The sequence below is a fragment of the Eleginops maclovinus genome, chromosome 5 (genome assembly GCF_036324505.1).
Source record: "Eleginops maclovinus isolate JMC-PN-2008 ecotype Puerto Natales chromosome 5, JC_Emac_rtc_rv5, whole genome shotgun sequence".
Classification (NCBI taxonomy): domain Eukaryota; kingdom Metazoa; phylum Chordata; class Actinopteri; order Perciformes; family Eleginopidae; genus Eleginops; species Eleginops maclovinus.
The window spans coordinates 8,976,009-8,994,017 of record NC_086353.1 but is presented as its reverse complement, the minus strand read 5'-3'; the positions used below and the strand labels follow the sequence as shown (position 1 = coordinate 8,994,017).

General features: G+C 40.1%; 2 protein-coding genes and 1 long non-coding RNA gene across 4 annotated transcripts; 2 read left to right on the top strand and 1 right to left on the bottom strand.

The window, feature by feature from the left end:
• The first annotated feature begins 1,343 nt into the window (after window positions 1–1,343).
• LOC134865169 (uncharacterized) lies at window positions 1,344–8,545 on the top strand. The gene is made up of 3 exons (XR_010165908.1): window positions 1,344–1,695; window positions 5,221–5,301; window positions 6,748–8,545. It is a non-coding gene; the product is annotated as an uncharacterized LOC134865169 (long non-coding RNA).
• Window positions 8,546–12,473: 3,928 nt separating this feature from the next.
• On the top strand, window positions 12,474–15,351 carry LOC134864289 (uncharacterized). Of its 2 annotated transcripts, none has more exons than XM_063883140.1 (3): window positions 12,474–12,875; window positions 13,092–13,685; window positions 14,563–15,351. In XM_063883140.1, exons 1-3 carry the CDS (start codon window positions 12,528–12,530, stop codon window positions 14,575–14,577), a joined length of 957 nt encoding a protein of 318 aa, XP_063739210.1. In that variant the 5' UTR covers window positions 12,474–12,527; the 3' UTR covers window positions 14,578–15,351. The 2 variants fall into 2 exon arrangements, with proteins under 2 accessions (XP_063739210.1, XP_063739209.1); XM_063883139.1 differs by lacking the exon at window positions 14,563–15,351 and adding an exon at window positions 13,810–14,553.
• A 105-nt stretch (window positions 15,352–15,456) lies between these two features.
• On the bottom strand, window positions 15,457–17,610 carry LOC134864247 (uncharacterized). Its single transcript, XM_063883075.1, has 3 exons — window positions 17,293–17,610; window positions 16,887–17,061; window positions 15,457–16,632 (listed from the first exon to the last, which is right to left on the bottom strand). The coding sequence occupies exons 1-3, from the start codon at window positions 17,495–17,497 to the stop codon at window positions 15,504–15,506; spliced, it is 1,509 nt and encodes a 502-aa protein (XP_063739145.1). The 5' UTR covers window positions 17,498–17,610; the 3' UTR covers window positions 15,457–15,503.
• Between the last annotated feature and the right edge of the window lie 399 nt (window positions 17,611–18,009).

Genomic DNA, 18,009 nt, shown 5'->3' with positions numbered 1-18,009 from the left:
GTTCTTAAACTGCTGTGATTTTATGTGTGAGAGAGCTAGATAGATAGAAGAAGAGAGAGGGAGAGAGCAGCGTGTCAGCCTACACACTAAACAAACCCATGAAAATTCATAAGGACCTGGCGACGCCTACTCACAAATACTAAAAATACTGAAGTGAGTTGAGCCTAGTCAGAGGAGAGGAAAGGGGAGGAAGAAGAGCGAGAGAGAGTGAGAGAGAGGAGATGAATAGAGAGAAATGAGAGAGAGCAGCAGCAAAGGAGGAGGAGGGAGAAGAAGATGAGATAGGTGTAACATGAACCAGCGGAGAGCATAGCAGAAAGAGAGGAGAAATAATAGTTACATCAAATGCATCCAACTTGGAACATCTATTCTAAGCCTCCAGCGGTCAGCACTCACTCTGTGTGTGTGTGTGTGTGTGTGTGTGTGTGTGTGTGTGTGTGTGTGTGTGTGTGTGTGTGTGTGTGTGTGTGTGTGTGTGTGTGTGTGTGTGTGTGTGTGTGTGTGTGTGTGTGTGTGTGTGTGTGTGTGTGTGTGTGAGTGAGAGTTTGTGTTTCAGTGAAATTGAAAATGTTTTCAGATTTTCCCTGGATATCTTGAGCTTGAGGGGAAAAAAAACAGTTTCCCTTTTTTTCTCAACATGTTGACATTCAAGCCTCTGTGTTTGTGTTGCGTAAGTCTGTGTTCATACTGATTTGATGGCGATTGACAGCATTTTACCATCAAAGTCATCCATCCAGCAGGGGAAAGAGGGTGGGAGGGATAGGCAGTTTGGATTTTGCCTTTAGTGCTGATATATAGTCAAACAAGACGTTTTGTTCTGGGCGTCGGGACAGAGCGGCTCCTTTCACAGCTCTCATGGTGGACTTTCTGCATGTTGACAGATGATGTTTGATTGACAGCACAGCTTTACACAAAGTGGATCAAGTTTAGGGTTTTTTAAGCCACTAACTTTGTGTGTCTAGCTTTATTGATATCTAACCTAACTTTACATTATAGAAACGCACAATGGACAGTTTTTTTATGCAGCAGAAAAAGACAATTAAGTTCCTTGTAAAACAGTTTGTTTGCATTTCTAAACTCAAAGGGTTTTATGGATAAGTTTGACTTTTGACTTTCTAACATTTATCTGCAGTTTGGGTATCCTGCCCTATTCTTAGTAGATTAATTTATTCATGTTTGATGTTTCCTGTTTTATTTTGAAACTCATCTCTCTTCCTGTCATTGTGATTTCCCTCCAGCTTGAGTGTTTGCTCCGCCCTTGATTGGTTTCACCTGTCCCTGGTTATCCTTACTTCACCAGAGAGCACTCAGTTTGTGTTTCTCTTCACTCTGTGCCAGTTTGTCTTCTTACTACAATGCAACACTTCTTCCCACCTTTTAGTTTTCCCCTGAACTGTGTGTTCCTGTTGTTTTCCAGTCACCAGGCTCTTTGTTATTTGTTTGCTACCTGCTACTTCCCACTTGTTACCATCCTGCCTTTGAGGTCTCTGCCAGTAAGACATTTTTCCGTGAATCATTGAGTTCTTCTTATCTGTTTTTCTGCGTTTGGTCCTTCACCCGCTGATTCCAATTCAGTTTATAATATGAATTGTCCAGCACTTCTCCCCCTTAACGGTAGACCTTCTTGGCTTACATGCTAAAGGGGGGAACCGGCAGCAGTCTCAGATGCTCCAATGAACATCGCACCAAAACAATGTAAGTTAAACATGTTTTATTATTATTAAGTACTGCTGTACTGTTATAGGATATCATCCATCAGAGTGCTTTATTTGTTTAACAATTAAGTAGTTTGTAGTGTTTTGGTATTGGGCTATCATCATCTTCTGCACACAATAGCCATTTTCGATTTGAGACAACACTACCTTGTTGAAATTTGTGTACTTTGCGAATTGGTTCTCAGTGTGCCAAGTGTACTTTATTATACTAGCCTACGTATCCAAAGTGAGAATATTGTCAAAATTGTAAATACACTTTTTTTGTCATGAATTAGCCATACAACAGAAATATAACCCCACATGGCAGAAAAGCAACATTATTTTTACCGAAGCAATGACCTTTTTCGAAACTTTTGCATCTTCATCAAAGACACCAACCAATCACAATGTGAGTTGCACTTACTGTATAAGAATCATCAATCAACAGCATGGAGGCTCTGTTTTCTGAACCATAATGTCAAACGTTCCTGCTTTTGAAATTGACAAAGGCAGCGCACACCAAACCATTTCTTCTGTTCTTTCCCTTTACAACAATAGCCATAGGCTTATTATATTTGCAAGTATTTCACACTTTTTGGGTGTTTTATATTTTTATTGTTAAAGGTCAAAACTTCTATGTTATAGAAGGGAATGTGTCTGCAGTTGTTTATACATATAATGTGTTTTATTTTACACATTGAAAGTCAGTTTTCTTATCATGAGTAGTTTCACTTTGACAGTGCAAACACTTGTATAATACCTTGAGCTTGAACCAGAGAAATAACCCATAGTGATTTCAAGAGGTTCATCTCTTCTTGAGTTGTAGATCTTTTACACAAAGCCTGTGTGATAGCAAGTATATAGTTTCAAAGACCTTACCAGGCAGGAAGGGTCCATTGAGTCACATTATGGAAACATGTTGGACCATGACTGTTGTGTAGTAGATCATCTCAGGCTCTGTTGCTTTCCTTTCTGTAATCTGTGCCTTGTGTGTCTTAACCTTATTGAAGTGCTGTACTAAATCACTGGAGGACCCCTTTTAATATCCGGGATAAATGGCTCCTCTCACGAATCTGATGGTGGGCTTTCGGCTGGCTGACAGATGATGTTTGATTGACATCCTGGCCCCTGTCAATCAGCTCAGTTTGAGCAACAAAGTCAACTTGGTTTCCCGGGTAGAGAGCTATAAATCTGAAATAAGCACAAAGCGGAGAGATGTCATGCATGACTGATAACAACTCCACAACCCCTCTCTCTCTGTCTCTGTCTCTGTCTCTCTCTCTGTCTCTGTCTCTCTCTCTGTCTCTGTCTCAGTCTCTGTCTCTGTTTCTGTGTATGTCTGTCTTCCTCTTTCTTTGTGTCTCTCTCACAATCTCACACACACACAGAATAGTTCTACCAGGCTATGCTTATGCTAATAGCTGTATGCTAATCAGGGTAATTCCAGGTGCAGAAATAGCCAAAGAACATTTAGAGTAAATTTAGCTTTAATAACCTGGCTAATCACACCATTAATGTTACATCCAGTCTGACGCACACAAGCACAGTGTGCGGCGTTGTTGTTATTCTAATAGAGGGTTTCAACCTGACTTCTGTTTGCTGAGGAATGCTGGGAGGCAGCAACATGGAGTTGGACAAACTCTTCTCCGTGTGCATCTCCAGCTCCCCTCTCCATGTGTGAGAGCTTGTAAATGTGAGTGCCGCAGCTCTTAGACTTCACGCCGTTTTGTTGTGTTTGTTTTATTTTGTCTCGTCTATAAATGATGAAGCTCCAGGCAGAGGGAGAGGCACTCAGCCCTCCCTGGGGGGGAGTGCTCACCGCTGGGCATAGTCCCCTCAGCATCACCCACCTCCCCCAAACCACAGCGCCCCATGACAGGCACACGAGGACAGCTGGTGCATGCATGTGACTGAAATTAACGATCATACATGGAACCAGGAGATTCAATGTTCATTGTAGTTTTTGTATCAGTTCATTTTTTTTTGTTGAAAGTATTGAGTTTGGCCCCATAAAGATGTATTTTAGTCATTACTCATTGCAAAGGATTATGATTGCTTTTAAATCTGGTTGTTTACTCATTACTTCCTTGAAACAGTCATTTGTCAAAGATGTGCACATAAATTACCTGCAGTTTTCTCCTGTTTACAACATCACTGACCTTGTGAGCGAGTGTGACCATCAACAACAATCTGTAGTGTTGTTGTCAACTGCTGGCAGGGTAAAAAAAAAACAACGAACAAATAATTTGTAGCTCAGTCAAGGTAAATCGTTCTGACAAATCTCATTTTATATGAGAGAGGCGGGGAAGAAAAACAAAAAACGTGTTGTTTATTTGACGTTAAATCACAGTGAAGTGAAAACACAATAAAGTATCAGATGGTGTGTTTGGTACTTGATTTAAATAAATGATACCGATATCCAGATGACTTGGTGTCAAACTACCAACAACTCATCACAATAAACATTATAGTTATTAGTCAACAAACGCATTAAAAACTACATGTATAATACAATGTATTAAAACTGAATTACAAAAACACATTACTTGGATAATAGGCGTATACTTCAAAATGTTCTTTAAGTATAATTAGATTGTTTAAAATGTGGTGGAAGTAAATGTACTTACAAAAAGACATTGGTCACACATTTCATTACAGTACAACCATTAGTCATTTTATCTTTCACTCTTAAATGAAATGTGCTTTCTCTCCCAAGCAGGGCAAATAATATCTGCCACAAAAAGATTTTCCTTCCTGAAGCAGAATAGTCAAACAGCCTAAAGAAATACAAACAAATATTGCAGAAGTCTTTAAAGTGCTTAGAACATTTTGAATTTAATTATCTGTCAGTGTATGACAGCTGAGCAAACATTTCCTGACATGTGATAAGATAAAAAGCTCCAGAAACCGAGATAAATGAACATTGTTGTTATAGTTTTCTGGGATAACTTGTATTTATGTGGCTCTATAGGTCACATGATCAATAAGGAACATTACCTATCTCTTGTACCCTTTTCCCAACTTGTCAACAACAGTAATGAGAAACCTTTTTCAAGTGAAGCAGGGTAATTGGAAAAGGGTTAGCTTAACTTTATGGTGACATGTTTTTGAATAAAATTGAGTCAGAGATTTATTAAAGAACCAGTGCCAGTGTCAAACATTTCTTTCAGTTGAGTAAACAGACCTTTCAGAATTCTTTGAGACTTAAATTATGTTCTTGTAACCACGTAGTTGTTTAAAAATTGAGTAATGCAGCAAAATAGAGTGGAAGAAAGCCCTTGTGTCTTCAGTACAACAAGAACTATGTCCACGTTTCAGTTCAAGCTAAACTGGAGACCAACATATTCATTCTTTATGCTCCAACTGTGGCAACTATTACAGCAAACATCATTTATAATTATTACCCACTATTTTCTTGATTTTGTTCTCTTCTTTAAACACAAAACAGAAATCCAAGTGTTTTTGGTTTAATGTTGCTGAGGAGACCTAAAGTCAACAGTTTCCTTTGTGTTATTCTACTCTGCAGAAGACATCACAGGGATTGTGTTCTGTGTCTCTGTCCGAGGTGCTGATTGAGGATTTGTCAGCGGTGCAGGAGCTGTCCGAGGTGTGTGAAGAGTTTCATGCTGACTGTATTGTCTGCTGCTGGTGGGAGGCACTTCGCTGGTGACGGATCTTTCTTACTTAATCACTGGGACATTATTTGCGGCTGTCAGCTGGGCTATAGAAACTGTGGGAGCTTTGTTCCTTGCTGAGACTTGAACATGTTTCCCTGACAGTATAGTTTTGGTTAATTTACCTGTCAGTGTGTTGCGTTGTGCCACGATTTTTGTCACTACTTTCCTCTCCCTTAGTGTACATGTATTCTGGTTCTGAGTTTTTCCTTAGGGCACAAAGAAAAAGGTTTGTTGAACTTCCTCAGTGCTAATAATAACTTCAAATTTAAACAAGCTTTATTGGAAAGACAATATCAAAAACTAGTATTACCAAACCACATTGTGAAAGGTGGTGCAACAGTAAAACATTAAACAATCATGTTAACAATATTGTGTTGTAAAAAATCAAGGAAAGAAGCTGAACATAACTGATGCATTCCATCAACTAAATCACTATTATGAAAATAATGTCAATGCAATGGTCCTAACAGTTTAAGCCAGGTGGAGAGGTTAGCGTCAAATATTCAAAAACAGTGATGGAAGACGTGTTCTTTACTATAGTGAAAGTACTAATATCACAGTCTAAAAATACTGCATGACAAGTTAAAGTCCTTCGTTCAAAATATTACTACAAAAGTACAGACATATTATCACCAAAATTAACTGAAAGTATCAAATGTGAAAGTATTCACAGCAAAAAAATCCTCTTTTAAAAGTGTTGTATTCTTATAAAATGATATATAATTATTTTTTTATCATTAAGAAATACATATGAGTTATTAAATATTGTAATTTGTTAATGAGAAGCACATTATGGATACGTTATGTTATACTGAATAGATTAGAAGTGTGTAAATCGAATAAACGCATCATGTTGTGTAAAAGTACATTTTAAATAAATGAAGTCGATTCAAAAGTACAATATTTCCCTCTGAGATAAAAGTATAAATTGGCAGAAAATGGAACTACACAGACTTTACTCTACTCAGTACTTTTGTGAATGTACCTGTTTACAGTTCATGCCATCACCGTTTAAAAACGAAAAGAACAATGTCATACTGTATATGCCTGCAATGACCAAGTATCCTATTTGAGCATTCTTCTGTGTTATTGTTGTCTGATTTCAATGTGAACTGCTTTATTCAGTTTTATGCCGGTTTTAATCACCAGGTCCATTTCTTTTTTTAAAGTTGAGTTGAGGAATAGCTAACTGCAAGAATGCCACCAAATGTGTGTTTTGTTGTTGTTTTGATTGAGAGACCCCAACTGGCAGTAAATCACATTTTATATGTTTAAGTCATCCTTGACAAAAGTTAATTGAGCTAATCCAGATTAGATCCCACTTTAGGGATCAGGCCAGCACCATAGATTTATTCAGTGTCTCTTTCTACTTCCAGCTGCAGCCACTCGCAAGTCAGTTGGCTAAAGAGCCACTCTCCTAATCCTCACGGGACAGAAAAAGAGTGGACATTTCTGTCTGACTTTCTTGGTACAAATACAATGTGACCAAGCATTCAGGGCCCAGCCATCCTAATCCTTCCCAAGACATGCAATGTTTTGTTTTCTATCTCTGTGTGGTCAGCTCTGGCTTGAGCTTTCGAAGAACATAAATCCAAAAACTGAAAGAAAGAATGGTGCGTGGATTTGTGCTGTATGCCAATAAAAAGTGCCTGTAGTCATTTAGATAACTGAGTTCTGCACCCTGGCAGGAGAGACTACATCTGAAGCTTCACTGAATACAGTCTGCCAGGGACAGTTAAAAAAAGCAAGAGAGGCTGCTGACATGTGAGTTATGAGACCACTTGGGGGAGTTGATTATGTTTGCCATTTGGGTTGACACCTGGCTCAGTGGGACACCTGTAGCTGTGAGAAAAATGAGAAGCAGAGGAAAATGCAAATCAAAGACCTCGCACCTCGCAGGGGAGGGTATGAAATGGCACTTCATTGTATGTGATTGTGTTATTGACTTCCTATATTTTCATGTTAATATTTGGAGCTCACTTTCAGTGACCACAGACATGGAGGAGCGTTAACTTTGTCATATTTGATGTTTTGGGAAAGGAAGTCCTTTTACTGCTTAAGAGTTTCACGATGTTGGCCTAATTATGGCTTGAAAAAATACAGATTAACCAAAGTACATTTCAAGTGGTCTCACTGTGGTAATACTGAGAGATTAATTCATATTTATTGTCAACTTTTAGCATATTTTTCTTTTACAACTTGTTCTGGGCATGGCCTCAATTACCCCCAACACACAAACAAGTCAGTTGGATGGAGGTGAAAGGGAATATATTTTACTTGGAGCCCTGCCATTAACACAACACTACATCTTTTTGCCTTTCATCGTGAGATGCTTATTCTGTAACCAGGAGCTGTGGGCAGTGGTATAGGGTGTCATTCTACTGGTTTGAGGGGGCCATACATTTTTGGTTTGCAAAATAACCAGCACAATGCCTTTTTTTTTTTTTATAGGCTCTGTTTCATATTTTTGACATTTATACTGGCATATCACGCATATTGCAATAACCACTTAGTGCCATGTGTTGGACAAACAAAGCAAAAAGAGACCTTCAAAATTGTATTTGACTTTAGTCCAGTTTCTCAGTTACCTTTCCCTTTTTTCCTTCACTTGGAATGTTCAAACCTTCTTTGACAAAGACTGTCTGATCTTAAAGACCTGCAGTTACAGGATGTTTCAGGATTCACTGATCATCAGGTCATGTTTCCCCTTCCTGCTCTCTCACTCTCAACTCCGTCAGTGTGAGCGCTCAAACAAGCAAAACTGTCACTCAGTCCTGAATCAGGTCATAAATGTGCTGTGTAATGTGTGCACTGCGGGGCCTAAAAGACAGGGTTGTGCAAGCTCACACTTCACAAGAGCTTTCTCAAAGTTCTGTTCACACACATTAATGTCCCAAAAGATTGAACTAGTTGGCGTTTATTAACTTATTTCTTAAGCGGTCAGATGCTTCAACCTGATGTGTTGTCTTAAATCATTGCTGATTTTTTATTATTTTCATAGAAAAGTGAATCTTTACCTTGGACTATCTACTGATTTGTTTTATAAAACAAATATTCATGTGAACTGAATTCAGCAGCACCAGTAGCTGCATTGTCATGAATTGGGTGCCTCAGTGTGTGAGCTAACCTCCCAGGCCGAGGAATTTCTGTGGCCACGGCAAGAAATTGTTTAAAGCACAATTATCCCCACAAAAATGTAACATACAATAAAAAATAAACTGCAGTTAGAACATCTCCTCTGTCTCCTGTTATTTTGCATCTTCTCGCTCTATCCGCCACGCTTTTTACAGCCTTGGAGTCTTGCAATACCACACACCACAATGCTCTGCCCCACAAAGGCTCCCTGCCCACGGCGATGGGCAGAGCCAGCTGAACTCTCTCTCTCTGTGTGTGTGTGTGTGTGTGTGTGTGTGTGTGTGTGTGTGTGTGTGTGTGTGTGTGTGTGTGTGTGTGTGTGTGTGTGTGTGTGTGTGTGTGTGTGTGTGTGTGTGTGTGTGTGTGTGTGTGTGTGTGTGTGTGTGTGTGTGTGTGTGTGTGTGTGTGTGTGTGTGTGTGTGTGTGTGTGTGTGTGTGTGTGTGTGTGTGTGTGAATTGCTTTTATCGAGAGTTGTTCAACTCTCTCTCTCATACACACATAGACCACACAGCAGACAGTCATGCATGAAACATAGTTTGCATTAAATACTTGATGAGGTGTGTGAGGCTGTCAGGCGTCGTTCTGCAGCTCAGTGAGAATACTTGTCACATCCAATGAACAATTTTGTCTTGTGTAACGTCTCCTGAGCCTCAATGAGGGGATTCGGCCCTGAGAACAACCTGCTTATATACTTTACTGTACATACGCACATTGCAGTGCAGAGAACAACAATGACGATTACACGTTTCCTACTGTTTAAAATATGAACCCATACCTACAAAGGCTGTTTTCCACTTTGTATACTCTCGAGTATGTTCTGAAGTTTATTTCATTTTTGTTCCATTCTGCCTGACAGTGTCAAACGGTTTACTCTGTCAACCTATTGCTGCTCATCACCAAAACTCCTGAACAAATTTGAACTTTTCTCAACATATAGAAGATACAGCTCCTATTTTTTTTTTTATTGGATTCATCTCTTAAAATCTAAATGTCTTCAACAGAACACAGAAATGCTTTCTTACGGTCCTACAAGGTTATTATTAATGCCAGATTATCGGTTTCAGAAAGTTACAGAAATGCTTGGACATCATGGAAACGTTTGAAAGATTTCTGAAGCTTTTCAATCATCCAACAAGATTTCTCGGTATACCGGCCCCTTAATTCTCTGAGCACTTACCCGAGCACTTGGACTAACATATAGTTCCAAGCCCATTCATTCCTACTCAAAGTCTTCGCATCAGTCAAACTGAAGTAAAGTGCATGGCGGATGAATACACATTAGGTGCTCCGGTGAGTTCTTGTCAGTATTGACTGCATTAGGATGGTATTCAAATCTCAAAATAAATGTCATTGCGCATGTTGACAAACGACACGTCATCCAGTGCAACGTCTTTGGCTCGTTTTGGTTTTTCGAAGGGACAGGCACAGGACTGCAATAAGGAATCATGTCGTTGTAGGTTTTGGTCTTTTAGTCAAATACTGTGACAGTAAGTCTTTGCCTGCTGCTCAATGTGAAGCTACTGTTCCTATTGTGTGCATTACATTTACAGTTTTGCTTTCCTTATTCAGTATCATATGAAATTAGAAGGGAACTCGGGGAGCACAGACCTCACCAAGAGCTTCTCCATAAGTGAAAAATGAGGCATTTATCTGCCATATGGCCCATGCTGCACTCTTCCCCTGAGTTAAATGAAAATGGGACCAGTAGTTTTTCCTTTCCTAATCCTACTGACAGACAGAGAAACAAAAATGGCATAATGACCTAATAATGAATGGTAATAATAACTTTATTGCTTTTAGGTAATCCTGTAAATGAACACACAATTAACTAATTTCAGGTCTACATAAATAGATATGCTACACACACACACACACACACACACACACATATCCAAGGTCTCTGGAGCTGAACCTTCAGGCCAGATTAGTTTGAGTGACTCAGAGGCAACTCTCCTGCTGTGTAATTGAACACTACTACTGTACACTTAAAGAAACACACACACACACACACACACAGGGATGCATATACATGCATTGCGGTTACTGGAGTAAATCTCGCATTGTGAAGCAAAAGATAAGAGAATATTTGAAAGAGAAGTAAAGAAGGAATATTAAATTGAGCATAAAATACGGAAGAGGAGCAAACGAGAGCAGAGAGAGATGTATGAAAGAGAGAATAAAGCCGGGGAGCCTTGTCTTTCCTTAAATACTGCTGCTGAGATGCTGCTCCGCTGATCAAACGGCGAGAGAGAAGAGGTGAGGGGGCGCGCGTAGGAGGAGGAGAGAAAAAGAAAGAGATATAAAGAGCAGAAGAAAGGGATGGAGAAGCTGCTGAACAGAGAGAAATTAAAAAAAGAATGGAATAAGAGGGATAGCGGCTGGTGGCAGCCTTCAAATTCAGAACTGCAAGAGGTGTGACGTTATGGACAAAGATTTGACTTCTACAAGATATAAGTGCCCTGTCGGCTCTCTGGCTGCCAGGTTTAATATCATCACTTAGAAGTCAGTCACATACCTGTAACAGCAGCAGAAACACTGCCATCAGCCCACTAGCACTCTGCTGACGTCAGTGACATTGACGACCGCCATCTTAAGGGTCTACAGCAGGGAGCCAGAGAGGGAGACACTGTTAAACAGCTTCTGTACGAAAGTGCACTCTCACACTGTGTGTCTGTGTCTTATTTGTGTGCATATGACAACTCCTAAAAAAGCCTAATAGAGTTGGTACCCCAGTGGACTCAGCATCCTGGCACCTACACACACACACACACACACACACACACACACACACACACACACACACACACTCCTGCAGACTGGCCTGAAGTTGGCCTTAACTTAATCTGACAGTCAGAACCTGCACTTGTCACATATGAAAGAACCGTTAGGTGGAATCACTGTGAGAACACACCTATTTTTTTTTATTCTCTCATGAAAGATGATCTTTGTCAAAGAGAAGACGATAAAGGAGCAAAAACAAGAATCTGAATCACTATGAAGCACAATAGTAACTCAAACAGCCACTCCTGAAGACACTTTTTATCAAAATATACTAGAGGCTATCTTGCTCACTTTAATTTAAGTAAACTAGCACCCGTCTTCAAATCGGTATTCATTTTAAACTCAACTACACCCTAGGAAAGTATTTTGACTGCATCTTGCACTTTTGTTTACTTCTGTGGTGACAAAATCTGTCCACAGTAATATTAACGGCTTCTGTAGTAGTTTCCACGACAGCAGGTGTCACCAGGAGGACAGTTGGACTTAATGACACACTTTTTGTGTATTTGCTGTAACAGTCTGTGATTGTGAATAATCTTTTGACACAAAACGATCTATTCACCACATCTTTTAAAATCCATGAAATGTTACCATCACAAATATATTTGTCTTGGTCTTATTACCTTCACCAAAGGCTGCATTAAAGTTCCATGAGCCCTGGGGCTTGAAGTTTTAAAGGCCCTCCCCAACTCCCATACTCCCCCAGGCACCTTGATGACTCAACTTTTGCCCTGTCCATCCTGCACAAACCTCAGTCGCATCGGATTTATATAACGCATCACCATCAATCAGGACTGCAGTTTAATTTTATGACTTCTGCAGCACTGATGCAAGTCGTTCAATCATAAGCCAACTGTGAAGAATGCATGAGTTGTGTAACCAAAAGATAGTCTGGCTCACATTATGCAACTGTATGCAAACGTGTTCAGTTTGCCAGCAGGATTACAGAAAACTACTGGTTCGATCATCATGATCTCTAGATAAAGACACAGTTAGTGCTGTGGTATTACAGCAGCAGAACAATGTTTTAAGAATAGACTCATAATAATCTACAGTGCCGGTGTTCATCACAAAGAAGGAACACTCATTTATGTGTTTTGGATGTATTTCAGATATCAGTGGAGCTCACAGCACAGATAACCTGTATCATATCTAATATCATTGAGCTACACAGACAATACAATAGAGCTCCTGCGGTCACGTGACTTTTGGTTGGGAGCCACCATTTTGGCAGTCAACATGACCACCGGTGCCAGTGTTTTCTTACCGAGCGAGTATACTTCTCATTTTAATTCAAGTGAAATTCGGCTTTATAGTACAAAATTAGAGAGATTAAATATAAGCGACCCATATAATTCACCCGGTGTGCTTTTCAAGAGCATAACCTCCTGCTCTGAAGACGATGTACCCGACTTGCGCTACGCAGACATCCACAGCTATCTTGTAAGCTTTCCATCAGTGTACTCAGGAGACTCCCTCAGAGCGTACAAAAGCTTGGAGGCTTACAAATGGTGTCAGTCCGGCTTCGTAAACAACATTCAACTGTGGAGTCTTACATCCAAAAACTTCGGCATCATCACTGCAAGGGTAAGTATTAAATTATTCCAGTTTGATAGGCAGTGTCACGTTAGCATTGTTTGTTTATTAGCTTGGCTAGCTACGGAAGTGTCACGTTAGCATGTTTTTTAGCTTGGATAGCTACTGCAGTGCATCTGTAACTTGCTAGTTTGTATTTTTGATCGTACTCAACCAAAGTGGCTGGCGTTTTTTACCTTTATTTATCTGTTTTGGAATTTCATATAGGTTAATCACTCCCAAAGGCTTAATGAAAGTCAACTAAAGCCATGGGTGGTGGTGAGGAACGACGGTGTTGTGCTGGGAGCCCACTGCAACTGCACAGCGGGACTCGGGGAGAGCTGCTCTCATGTGTCAGCTGTTCTCTTCAGTCTGTGGGGAAAAAACAACGCAAGGCACGAGGAGATCAGCTGCACATCCAAAAAATGCAAGTGGGCCTCTCCCAGTGAGGATGCTGCGAAGAATGTGGAGTACCTGCAGGGCAAGGACATCATATTCAACCATACTCAACAAAATAAAAAGGGGAATTCCACCAAGGGTACCTCTGCGCCCCCATCTTTCCCACCCCTGACTGCTGCTGAGCAAACACAGTTCTACCAAAATCTCTCACAGTGCCGGACTCAAGATGGGAAGTCCTGCAGACCTGCAGTCCTGTCAGTTGTTCGCGGGTACGCCACATCCTATGTACCCAAGGCTGTCAAGCTAGATTTACCTGAACCCCTTACCAGTCTGTATGACAAGAAGGCAAGAGACCTGAACCTGGCTGAATTACAAGAGCGTGCAGAAGGAATATTTGAGGACTTGACTGTCACTGAAGAACAGGTACATAACATATTCTGTTTACTAATGACTGAAATCTAAGATCTACCATGTTATGTGCACGTGTACTGTGTGTGCGCTATCTTGCAATGTAAATGAGAAACTGTTTGGATTGCCATGTTTTCAGAGTGATATTGTAGAGGAGGAGACCCAAGCACAGTCCAAGTCCAGAATTTGGTTTGATCAAAGGAGTGGTAGGGTGACAGGATCTACCTTCAGAGCAGCAACAAGAACAGACCTCAGAAAGCCAGCCGTGTCTCTCATAAGACAGATATGTGACCCAAAGTCCCATGTTTTCAGCAGTGAGGCTACCAGGTATTCATGGGCAGAGAATTCCAGCCAATGTCAACATGCAGTTGAACATCCTAACATACTCCAAATAGCATCCCAAAAGTTTCTGCCTTGTTGTAAGGTGTCAGCTGATGTTCATCATCCCAAAAGTAATGGGCATATGCATTTGATTACTTATTGTATGAAACATTGTGACATGTGCATCAGCAGACACCTTACAATACAGCTGTATCATGTGGGATGATATATGCCACATCTTCAGGAAGGTACTGACAAGTCAAGGGTAGTGTGTGTGAGCATTACAACTGCATGTTGAAATCAGCTGGAATTTCCCTGTAAACTAAAATAGGGTGTGCAGTGTGTAATCTCTTCTATGTATGTGTTAACTTACTTACGTACAACATATGGTGTACAAGAAAATTAGTGTGAGGTGAATGAACAGAGAGGGTAAATGCAGTAAGTACTAGGCTATTCTTTAAAAAGAAGTGTAAAACCAAGTACAGCATTAAACATTTGTAAAGGGCAGGGAGGTAGCAATGTGGGGTGGCATTACTATTGTCCAAAACTCATATTTCCATTGTTTCTTCAGATGGGGATGCAATAATGAAGAACTGGCCAGAAAATACTACGAAATGCAGCATCGCCTATCACACACAGACGTCCTGGTGCGACCAGCCGGATTTAGAATTTCACCTCTGCACCCATTTATCGGGGCCTCACCTGATGGGTATGTGTCCTGTAGCTGCTGTGGTACAGGTGTCTTAGAAATGAAGTGCCCATTTTCTGCAAAGGAGCTTTCTGTCAATGAAGCTGTAAATTCTGTTGCACACTTTTGCCTTGAACAAGATTCCCTAGGAAAAATTAGACTTAAGCGAGACCATGCATACTTCTACCAAGTGCAGATGCAGCTATTTGTTACCAAATTGGCATACTGTGATTTCATTCTGTGGACTGAAAAGGAAGGTGATTCACCCTTTGTGGAACGCATTACATTTGACCCAGAATTCTTTCTCAAAGAACTTGAACTTGCTCGTGACTTCTTCCTAAAATGCATCATCCCAGAGCTGTTAGGCAAATGGTTTTCTGCACCAAAACAAGCAACTGCAAGCACCGATCCCCAGCAACAGTGGTGCTACTGCCGTGCACCTGCGGCAGGGAATATGCTTGTTTGTGCCTCAGGGTTCTGTGCCGTGAAGAGGTTCCACCAAACCTGCCTTCGGATGAAAAGGGTACCGAAACAGTGGGTGTGTCCTAGTTGTAGGAAACTAATCAATGCTCAAAAAAAAAAAACATAATTACTTAGTCTTACTTACTTACGAAATGTGTGAATATGAATGAGCTGATGCAATGTAAATATTTTATTAATTAATAAACAACTGTTAAACCAATGTCTTCTGTGTCTGTAGCAGTATCTGTAGCGATCTTAAAATGTGGATAGGTCACTCAAATCTAGTGAGTGAGAAAAGAAGTCACAAGAAACAAGTGAGAAGCGAATCAAAAAGGTTTATTTTCTGTTGACGCACAAATTCATCACTCAAAGGGCACCACAGAATCAGGTACATTTGTTAGTCCACAACATACACTCACAATTTTATCAAGATAAGTAACATCATTTTCTTTCTCTATGTCTGTGAAAGTTATTGGCACAGTGCTTTGTAAGATAGTATATTTCTGACGAAGTACTCCTATGACTCTTTCGATGTGAATCCTTAAAGAGGCTAGAGATCTTGTATTCTCTATGTCAGCAGGATCTAACTGTGTTTTTCCACGAGTAAATGCTGGAATTTTTAATTCAGCCTGACACCTTTCAACAGACTCTTTCACCAGAAACCCCCTGTCTGCCAAAACAACATCCCCTGGGAGAATATTAGGTAAAAAAGTACTGTGTTCTGTAATGAACTTATCACTGGTGCGACCTCCCCATCCAGTAGAAATGAAACAAATTGAACCTTGAGGGCAAATGGCAATTAAATATTTCATGGTGTGATGTGATTTGTATCTTGAGTAACACTGCGCACTGGGTCGCAATCTACTTGGTTTCTCTAGAAATATTTCAAAGCAATCAATGATACAAACAGTCTTCTCGTAGTCACCATTTCTAAATACATATGGAAGAGATGTTCTTAAAGATTCTCTTTCAGGCCACACCACTAGGCTTGGCACCAGTCTACAATACATCAAATTAACACAGTTTTTGAAGTGCCTGGAGACAGTAGTTGGGTCGATGCCAAAATAAAAACCCAAAAAGTCAAATGTTAAGTTCATTCGAAGCTTCATCAAAGTCAACATGTATTGTTGAAAACATGTTATTGATGATTTAACTTTGAGAAATGGAGCCAGATATTGAAAAATGGTCATGAGACATGCATAGGTTGCCAGCCCAGTGAGGACATTCACCTTTTTATCATTGTTATTTAAACTAATCTCTGTCAGGGTCTTCCTATTAATCTTTTCCCTTAACAACACATTTTCAGCCCTTAGAGCTTGGCATTCTTGCTCAAGACTCTGGATGCGGGTACAGCAGGTTTCAGAGGTGCATGGTGGTGTTACTGGTTCAGGCTGGACAGGATCATCGGCTGAGTCTTCCAACGGATCTGTGATGGGGGGCTCCTTCAAAGGCTCTGTGATATGGTCTTCTGGGGCTGCATCAGTTGATGTCCTGATGAAAACACAGAAGCAGCAAAATAAGCTTTCATGCATACAATACTGATGGCAGTTTGACATGTTTACATGTTTACAGTTTGACATGTTTAATGGAAATCATATGATATTAGCCTTCATTAAATGACTGGTGTGACGTTATTGTTTATAACCATATCACGGCAGTTAACTATTTGAAATAAAATAATCTGAATAACACACCGATCACAAGTAGACCCAACATGTAATCAGACAGGAGTTTGATCTACCCACCTTTGACGGATGGCTTCTGCAGATATCTTTGCCTGCTCTACTTTGTGCAGTTTAGCCTTCTGCCTTCTGTTAAAAACCTCCAGTCTCGTTTTATGTCTCCTCTTCTCTGGAGATGGAAGGTAATCGAAAATTGAGGGGATAAAATCCGGACTCAACGGATTATCACTCTTTCTCCCTACAAAATAAGAAGGAATATTTCAACACGGGTTTGTTTACCACTAGCTTGCTACAAGCTAACTTGCTAACTGGCTAGGCTGCGCCAGAGCCACACTTGTTGAGTTAAAAAGGGACATCACAGTGTCCGTTAGCTATAATAACTGGGTGCTACTTCTTAAATTAAACTAATTAAATTTAATTAAACTGACCAGAAACTTTTTGTAGCATTGTACTGTATTCCTTCACCCACCTGATATGAAGTGATCACTGCATAAGCGAAAGCCAACGGCCGGGGGGTCCCATCTTTCAGTCTTTTTCTGAAGGCTCCTGGCTCTTTTAATCGCTCCAATCCACTTCTCCCTCCTCTCCGCGTCTTTAGGAATGCGATAATACGATACACCTTTCTTTTTCCCACGCCTATTTGTGCAACCTGGTGCACAGCAGTTATCCACCATCCTTGACAGTCTGCCAGTGCCTGTCAATTTACTGCCGCGATGACTGCCAAAATGGCTGCCCCTGTCGTATCTCGTCACGTGACCAGCATATATGACATCATCTGCAGGAGCTCTATACAAATAAATTATTATATATAATAATATTATATATATATGATATATTTATACTTTTTTTAAAATGTGTATCTTTTAGTGCTTAAACAATTACAAATAAATGTCCTAAGAAAAAATGTTCAGACAATTGTTTAGTTCAAGCCTCTTAAATGAGTGTTTGCTTTTGCTGTTTTATGATATAGTAAATTCTATATTTCTGTGTTTTTGCTTGGACATAAGAAGCATTCTGCTCTTTAGTAAAGGCTGTTAGAATTGTTTTAAATATCTTCAAAAACAGTAATTAGTTGATTGCAGCCCTATTATTATTTCATTGCCATAATGGCATACATGTCCATCTTTGAAATGATCTTTAAATAACACTGGATCAAGAGATGGAGAGGTGTTTGACAGAAGAAGAC